At 42.2% G+C, this 9116-nt stretch overlaps 2 protein-coding genes across 2 annotated transcripts in view; both read left to right on the top strand.

Moving 5' to 3' along the window:
• Nucleotides 1-340: 340 nt before the first annotated feature.
• Nucleotides 341-3929, top strand: kcnj14 (potassium inwardly rectifying channel subfamily J member 14). Its single transcript, XM_085366498.1, has 3 exons — nucleotides 341-1402; nucleotides 2332-2649; nucleotides 3699-3929. Exons 1-3 carry the CDS (start codon nucleotides 341-343, stop codon nucleotides 3927-3929), a joined length of 1611 nt encoding a protein of 536 aa, XP_085222624.1.
• A 3942-nt stretch (nucleotides 3930-7871) lies between these two features.
• Nucleotides 7872-9116, top strand: part of myh14 (myosin, heavy chain 14, non-muscle) — a 32404-nt gene continuing 31159 nt past the window's right edge. Inside the window, exon 1 of the mRNA XM_085366497.1 lies at nucleotides 7872-7999. The gene's annotated coding sequence lies outside the window, so the exon portion shown is untranslated. The remainder of the gene's footprint in view (nucleotides 8000-9116) is intronic.

Below are 9116 nucleotides of genomic sequence, written 5' to 3'. Positions count from 1 at the left end.
TCACTAAAGTGACTGTGATTTAAGGTCATTGGTTGTTACTGAACTCACACTACAAGAAAGCCCATTAGCTTGCTGGGAATCCATTACTGAAAGGACTGACTGTACGGAGTAACAGAATAAAAAGTTGTGGAAGAGACACTGAAGAAAGTGATTGACCAATGGCCTTGGAGGGTGTTATCCTCTGGTTACCATTGGGCGCCATGGACCTACAATTATCTCTGTATTAAAAGAGACTGACTGTGACATTAACACCACACATAATTTCACTGACGGTATCGAGGTGCTTATTCATTACATCGATAAACAAGGCACACTTATAAATACAGAGAACTCATAGCAGATGATGGGGGCAGCACGTGTAAAACGACGCTTCAGTGCTGTGGTGGATGGGCCAGTGGAGGAGGAGGAGGTCATGAGGCTAGCACAGAGTGCTGCAGATACATCTGGCGGAGGGGGGAGCCCAGCGGGGTCAGGGACCCCAACCAGCCCCTCTCCGACCCATGCCCTCAATGGCAAAGCTCTGCCTCTTCAAAGCAACACCAACAATGCCCGGAGGCATGGTGCCATTGGAGAGTCAGCTGGAGGAGATGCAGAAGGAGAAGGTGGGTTGAGAGGAGGAAGAATGTGTTCAGGGCCCAAGAGTGGAAGAGGCAGTAGTGTAGGAGGGAGAGGGGAAGGCCGTTCTTCATCAGATCAGGATTCACTCTCTTCCCCCTCCACTACCAGCCGCCGGCGCAATAGGCGCTCAACCCGCCGGCCCCGACAACGCTTTGTGGGCAAGGACGGACGCTGCAACGTCACCTTTGTCAACATGAGCGAGAGGGGCCAGCGGTACCTCAGTGACCTCTTTACCACTTGCGTGGACATCCGCTGGCGATGGATGCTGGTCATCTTCACTCTCTCCTTCGTTCTCTCCTGGCTGCTCTTTGGATTTGCCTTCTGGCTCATTGCCTCCGCACATGGAGACCTCTCCATTCGGCTTACCTCCAGCTCAAGTTCATCTCCGGGATCAGGAGATGCTGGCTCTGGAGGAGAGTCTGATAGAGAAGCAGTGGTTGAGGAGCCATGCTTCTTCCAGGTGAACAGCTTCATGGCAGCCTTTCTGTTCTCCTTGGAGACGCAGACATCCATCGGTTATGGCTTCAGAAGTGTGACCGAAGAATGTCCCCTGGCGGTGGTGGCGGTCGTTTTGCAGTGCATTGTGGGCTGCATAATTGACGCCTTCATCATCGGGGCAGTCATGGCAAAGATTGCCAAGCCCAAGAAGCGCAACGAGACCCTGGTGTTCTCCAACACTGCTGTTGTGGCGTTGAGAGATGGAAAACTCTGTATGATGTGGAGGGTCGGAAACCTACGCAAAAGCCACCTGGTAGAAGCACACGTCAGAGCACAACTACTAAAGGTAAGTGGAAAAAATACAAATAATCATACTGATGAAAAAAGAGGCCAGAAAACAACCCTGACATGAAAAAGGTCAAAGAAGTTATCTGGTGATTGTAACGGAGTCAAAGTCAGGAATGCACCAAATAATAGAGGTTGCTACTGTGATAGAGCAGTGGAGGGGAAAAAAGAGAAAGAGAGAGGGCTGAGACCATCTGGCCCGTATTCTGTGGACCGTAGTTAATGAGAGCTTGTTTTATTTTCCCTCAGGGGTTAGGAAGATTTACCATGGATTAACTTGCCCACAATTCTTTAACTAAGGACCATTGTCCTTCGTCATCTCATTTCCTCTTGTATACTGTATCACTGTGGGTTCTGTGATTGTTTTCTATGACTACTGAAGTTTACCCTAATGTTTGTCCTTATATCTGTAGTTTGCATGTGTGTTCCCTCAGGATTTTCTGTAGGATCAAAATCTGTAGCACATTTTGGCTGCAGTGTGGAGAATTTGATCTCTTTTAATAGCATGACCATATCAAAGTTTAGGCAGGGCAGATGGGATTAAGTTTGAGGATGAAGGGAATACAATTGTGAGTGCTAAAACTGGATATTGTTCAAAAGCAAGGTTGGGTGAGTGATAAGCCTATGGCTTGGCAAGGTGACTAAAGAAGTGCATAGTGAGATTCAGCTGAATATAATAACCAAATGCTAGACAATTCGGTCAGGGTAAGATTATTAATTTACAATGCTTTCATCAGATTACCTTTAGAAAATGTCAAGTGTTACCTTCAAGGTGATATCACGATGTAATTAATTAACCTTTGTTCCAATAATAAAAATCTTTCTGTTTTCTTTTTAATATTTCCTCAAAAGCCTTAATGAACTGAAATATCTAATGTGGGATGTGATATGGACCAAATAATGACTTTTACATTTCAAACCTGCTCCCAGTCAAGGGTGACACCAGAGGGAGAGTACCTCCCACTGGACAACGTGGACATCAACGTGGGGTTTGACACCGGCACTGACCGCATCTTCTTGGTCTCGCCTGTAACAATTGTCCATGAAATCAATGAAGAGTCGCCTTTCTTTGAGATGGACCAAAAAACGCTGGAGAACGACTCTGACCTGGAGGTGGTGGTCATACTTGAAGGCATGGTGGAGGCCACAGCCATGACCACGCAGTGCCGCAGCTCCTATCTGGCTACTGAAATCCTCTGGGGACACCGCTTTGAACCAGTGCTCTTTGAGAGGAAAGATGGCTACCAGGTGAAAACAGAAGTACAGACAGAAAACTCTTTTTTCCATTTAATCCTGACACAGCTTCCAGTCTTTAAATCTAAGACCATTTTACGTCATCACTGATGCATAGCCTTGACGTCATATATATTTTACCAGGTTTTTTGATAAAATAGGAGTGAAGCTGAGCAAACTAAATATAATTCAGTGTGTTTCTCCATTTATCATTTAGTAGCAAAGCCTCAGTGGTGCCAAAAAAAGAGTGGAGTTGATGTTTAAAACTTTGATAGTCTTTGATAATCAACTTAATCCTGTCTGAGCTGCTGATTGGGTAATAGTTAGTCAATCTGCAACATTTTGTGTTACCATTAATTGAAAAGGCTATGAGTCATTCTCTTCCCTCAATTCTGCTGTTATATCTCAGATTGCATACTTTCGTGTTTACACTTGCTACTTTCAGCATGTTTACATTAACAAGCATAGCTACATGCAGGGAAATACCACCACCATGGTAATGTGTTCATAACAGTCAAGAAGTTATGTTTTCACTCTCAATAGTTGGCATGTGTTGACGTGTTGTTTGGTGTTAACGTGTGTTTCCTTGCTGTCTGCAAAGTAGAAGCTAGATATTTGGCCAAAGGCTTGACAACCTATGTGACAAAGCACGTGAAAATGCAGACCGAGAATCCTGACTGTGCACAGAAACAACCAAGAGATGATGCAATCCAGAACAGCCAGACTTCATCAGCCAGAAAGCATCAGAAATTTAGCATTACACAGATTTTAAAATTAAGCATCAGCAAAAGTAAAACTCTATCAGCCCTAATTGTACATTACATAACATATGTATTGTTTTGCTCCTGGGAGAGAACAAAAGTCACTTTAAGATTGGATCTTGAAAGGCATCAGCATACAAAAATATGCCAAATCAAACATGCAGGTGAATAAGGAAGCACTCAGAAGTAGCGTCTTCTATTCAGCAATAAACATTCTTCAACTAAACATCAGCAGGGTTGTATTGTCATTTTGAGCCTTTTGAGCATTTAATTAAAAGTCACTGCTCTATGCTTTTTTTCCAGGTGGATTACTCATTTTTCCATCGGACCTATGAAATCCCGAACACACCTTCCTGCAGTGCTAAAGATCTGGCCGAGCAGAAATACATTCAGAGTTCACGGTCATCATTCTGTTATGAGAACGAAGTAGCTCTGCAGCTTGCCTCCCCCGACGGTGAGCTGGGTCAAAACCTTGAGTTTGCCTCCCCACCGACCCGGAGGCAATCCATGGCAGAACATCTCCACTACAACTGAACGGAAGGCAAAAAGACAGGAAACCGACTTCAGAGAATGAACTGATATGATGATGGGAGACAGAATAGTAGAGAGAGCCTTGAATAAACCAGTGTACAATAAAGGATAGGAAGAAACGCTATTTACAGAAGAGGAAGAAATATTTAGTGCGAACATTAGCAAGTTTGGTGTTACTCTTTTGGTGAGTTGGGTTTAGTACACTGACCTAGTTGTCTAATTGGTCCTGGCAATCTTTCAAAATCATTGAAAACTGCTAAGTCTCACATCTGGCCCATCACTACCACAGCACACAGTCTGACTCTAATACCTGACTGACAAGGGTATGCAACAGCGCCCCATGGTGGCTACCACATGTAATTGACCCTCAATTTTTATGACGGGAAGATTTTGACCTCTGTTGGAGGTAATGTTTTAGCTTCTGAGGAATGTATTCCACTAAGATTCTCACTTATCACTTTTGTTCTTTTGTTCTTTTATTTTCTTATGGTAAGTATGGATTATGCACTTTTTGACATCACGGACTTAGAATGTATTTGAGATAAGCCAAAGCAGAGCAACAGTAACATGGAGAAACAGCTTTAAACTAGCAGCGGTTTTGAGATGTTTGTTCCATGTAGATGTATTTTCTCTGTGTTGTTTGTTTTTTGGCTTTTTTCCATGTGTGATGCAAAGAAAAAGATGTTCACTGATTGTAAACTTTTCTTGATTTTAACATTTTGTGTTGAGTGGAATAGCATGATTGTAGGGTCTCAGACCACACAGGTGATCCAGATGTGATGATCGCCATGCATTGTTTTATGGCGCTACTATCAAAGTATGCTGTTATCTCTTATGTCTGTAAAAGCAGCCTCGCTATTGTTTTGGTGTGCTATTTTTGCATTATTGTACACTTTAACTGAGCTATAATACTGTAATCTTTTAAGTGTTGGTGGTGCAGACTGAATAGTGAATATAAGGCAATAGCATTGGAGACCTACACTCACTTTCCATTTCTACAATTCTGCAAGAAGTGACTGAAGATCCAACTGGAAACTACATCAGACTCCCAAAAAATTAAATCTGGGTTGTTGGGAGTTTTTTGGCTCATAAAATCATGTAATTTCCTTAGGTGGTAGGTGGTGCCTTCATAACAGAGCAGACATTTTGCAAATGTCCCTTCATCTGCATGATGTTGAAAATGTCCTTGAATTGTATTTTTTTATCATGTGCATTTGCAAGATGACCACTTTTAGTGTGCAGTATGTGCTAAGATGAAAAAAACTGAGAAATCCCCATATAAACATGCCGTGATGAATGAATCTTTTACCCGTAATATAATGTAAGCTATGTAATAGTTGCACTTTCTAGATATATTACAAAGCACCTGAGATATTTCTGTTTATTTTAACATTAATAATTAAGAGTAAATAATGCCACCTCAGTATGTAAGTGTTTGATTGCAGCATGTGTTGGCAAAGTGTGGGGGCCGCAATGCCGTGTTGAGTGTTGACCAGTAATCAGCCTGTCTGACGCACAACCTGGAAACTTGTTGTTTGCACTTTGCACTAATTATGGAGACTAATATCACTGATGAAACTTTATAAAAGCACAGTAGTGTTGCAGGAACAGCACAGGCTAACTTCAGTGCATCGATCGCAGTGTTCTGACTGATAACATATTATCTCTTATAAATAGTGTTAATGCTGTTCCATGTCTGTCTTCCCTTTCACTTCTCTATTATGGCTACCATTTTCTATTTATAGGCTGCACAGGAGGTCATGTCATTTTCTCCCTGCATCCACTTCCATGAAATGTAACTTGAACTTACAGCACCATCACTTTACTATGATGGGACTTTTTAAACACAGCAGAAAGAAATAGATGGATTGATTTGGATTCACTTTTCACAGTACAGTACATTTTATACATAGTGTAAAGCACAGAGTAGTATAATGTAATACCTCTTTTTTAAATAAATTAAGTGATATGAAATCGACAAAAGCTACTGTTCTAGGATTTGGGGGGATTTTCTGAGGAGAAATTTTTCTTTTCTTTTTTTTTGCTCCAGCAGACACTAGATATATAATTTCAGAGCTGCCTCAGGCACAAAGCACTTCCAGAAAAAAGAGAACAGTGTTATAGAAGAAATAAAACATGGGGATTCAATTGTGATTATTGGGTGTGTCCTTATTTATACTCCTTGCACTCTCTGTACTTCACCCAGTTAGCCTATGTTTTAAAAGGACATTCCACTGCAGCAATTTTACATGAATATCTTCCTTGTGTTGTACTTTCAGTGATTATTTCAGCCAATTACAGAAAATGTGACTAAACAGTTACTGAGTTATTTATAAAGGGGGAAAAAAAACTTTATGATGTAAGTGAAACTGTAGTAATCAAGTGTAATTTGATTAATATGTTTACCCCTTATTTTCTTATCAAAATTCAAATATTAAATGAAAATTATATCACTGCTGATGAATCAGACGTAGAAACACAGCCCGCGAAAAGAATTGTGTTCTGACTAAAAGGACACAGAGCAGGTGTGGCACGGGTGATAAATGTAACCAAGTCAACCAAATATGATTTTTTTTAGGGAATATAAACAAGGGTTTGATGCAAATCATTAATTCACTGCTGTTCAGCTTGTTTCCTTTTTTTTTCTTTTATTGAGCAAGCAGCACGGTGGGACAGTGGTTAGCGCTTTTGCCTCACAGCAAGAAGGTCCTGAGTTTGACTTCAATATTTGGCTGCTGACTTTCCGTGTGTCTCTGGGTGCTTTGGCTTCCCCCCACAGTCCATAGACATACAATTAGTGGAACTGAATTAACCGGTGACTCTAAATCACCCATAGGTGTAAACCTACCCCACCCAATGAACAAATGGGTGGGGTAAAAAAACAACAAAAAAAACATGCCAAGTTGAACAGAAAAAGAAAGTTTTCCTGCTTATGCTATGGTAATTCCTCGTGGGGCATTCTCTAAAGGTTCTCAGGAATTTTGTGACATGTAGGTCTGTATTAGAGAATAGAATAGAATAGAATAATCTTTTAATTATACCACAAGGGGAAATTTGGTTGTATCAGCAGCCAAAACACACTTATACAAACAGAACAGGACACAGAATAGAAGCACAATTTTTACATATTTACATCATGGACAGTAGTTACCAAAGCAGAGTACTGTACAGTACAGTATTATTGTTACAGTCACAAATACAAGGACTAGACTCTCTATTATTTTAATTTATTTTATTTTATTGACAAATTTAATATTATTTAATATATGCGTTACGTTTTGCGTGCAAACAAATATATAATTTTAAAGCAGAAGTTGAGATTTCATAGTTTCTCGCTATTACTCTGATATGATTGGTGTAAATATTTACTTATTTACTAACCGTGCTACTCTTGGAAATTTGGGGTGATCTGAATCAGGCACCTTGAATCAGATCTTTCCAAGAAACCCTGTATTGAGCTTGAAGGTGAAGTCAAACGATTCCGATCCCAGATCAGCGTCTGCAGACACTCGCTGCCAGTCAGTGGTAAACAAAGAGCGCGCAAATCCCCCTACTGTAGCGCGAGAGCGCCGCACGGCACCTGCTCCAGCGCTCCGATTTGCTGTTTGCCATGTCATTCAGAAGAAGCCCCGCCTCACGGCAGTTAGCATTGGTTAAAGGCGGAGACGTCTGCGCCGCTGTTCTCTCGATTCGTCAGCGCGAGCGCTTTATGACCGTTTTAGGGCGGAAAGCTCCCGTCGTATTCAAGAGGCGGGTCTACGGCTCGGTTCTAGATTTTGATTGGACTCGTTTCTCTCTAGACCTGTCTAAAACCCGTCTGCTCGTACTTGGTTGGTCCGCTAGCAGGAAGTCCTTCTCCGAGGCTGAAGCCGCCGAGTTGCCCTCAGTGCTCTCTGTCTATTTTATTCTCACCGAGGAGTGTGTGTTGCTCCACTGTGAGAGCAATGCAATGATAAAAGCCGCATATGCGGTACGCTACACACCTATCAGGCAGGAAAATAACCCAAGAAACAGCCTCATCCCGGTTCCCCTCACACCGCAGCCTTATCCACACCTCAAAGCGGAACCTGAAGGTAAGACATTTAATTGCCTTTACTCTAATCCAACTCGTAAATAGCCAGTGTAATATCCTCAACGTATCATTTTTTTAGTGGAGCTGGCTAACCTCGTATGGTTAGTCTAAATGCGGTGGCTTAACGCCTAAATGTGAAACAGCAGAGGGGCTGGGGGCATTTAATTTAGGATTGGTCTTTGTGCTAAAAAAGCCTTTCATCGAAATGACCTGAAGTCTGGCCAAGAAAAGCAATTATTCGACCTTATTTTTAACATTCCGACCCATATTACCAAAATCTGTTGGTCCACTGTGATTTTTGTGTGATAGTAATAATGGTAATGATGGTGGTATTAATATTATTATTGTTATAAATAATAATGATGATAGGAAAAAAGGCTGTTTTTGTGGCTGCCACATGCATGCCGTTCACAGTCATTTAAAGGCTGGGGCCCATATGGTTTTTCATGTCTTACGTTCAAGGTGTGGTTGTCTTCGTCAGGTTTTTTTTCCATTTGAGCTGAAGCTACGGTTTGAAAATGCAGGTTAGTTCACAGAGCTCCAGCTTCGCAGCTGGACTGCTCCTGCAGGCGCCGCACTGCAATTATTACAGCCTGTGTTTTTTTTTTTTTTTAATAATAATGTCACCTTTTCCTCAACGTGTCCGCTTTAAGTGCGCAGATGCCACGGTATCGTCCCCGATGCTGTGTGCCACTTGGCATCAAAGCTGAAGAAAAGGCGTTTCCAGCTCCCCCACCCGTCACGCGCAAGCACCCACACAGTAATTACACGCGCACACACATACAGAGAAAAGAGGACCCCCGCAGTGAATGACCTCAGTTCAAACTCACAAGGTATTGTCTAAGGGCTGCTGCTCAGTGTTCAGGGTGTTGCTATGGAGGAGAGCAGTCAAGGTTTGGCAACTCCAGCTGCTGCAGGACGAGTTTGCTGCTTTAGTCCACGATGTACTGCGACATCCTGGGATACGACCGCCTGTGCAAGGAGTTTGCTCCAAGTTAATCGGTGGCATCGATGAGGCTCAGCAGCATCGTGCACTACAGTTACAGAGCTGACAATGCAAAGACCTGACTGATGATAGGGCTGATTGAAGAATAGCCTGTGGAAACAGGTTACATCTC

Source organism: Diplotaxodon limnothrissa, linkage group LG11 (assembly GCF_057381915.1).
Source record: "Diplotaxodon limnothrissa isolate DT_005_m linkage group LG11, D_limnothrissa_male_GT1.1, whole genome shotgun sequence".
NCBI classification, from domain to species: Eukaryota; Metazoa; Chordata; class Actinopteri; order Cichliformes; family Cichlidae; genus Diplotaxodon; species Diplotaxodon limnothrissa.
The sequence above is the reverse complement of the archived record's forward strand: the minus strand, read 5'-3'. Positions and strand labels throughout refer to the sequence as shown.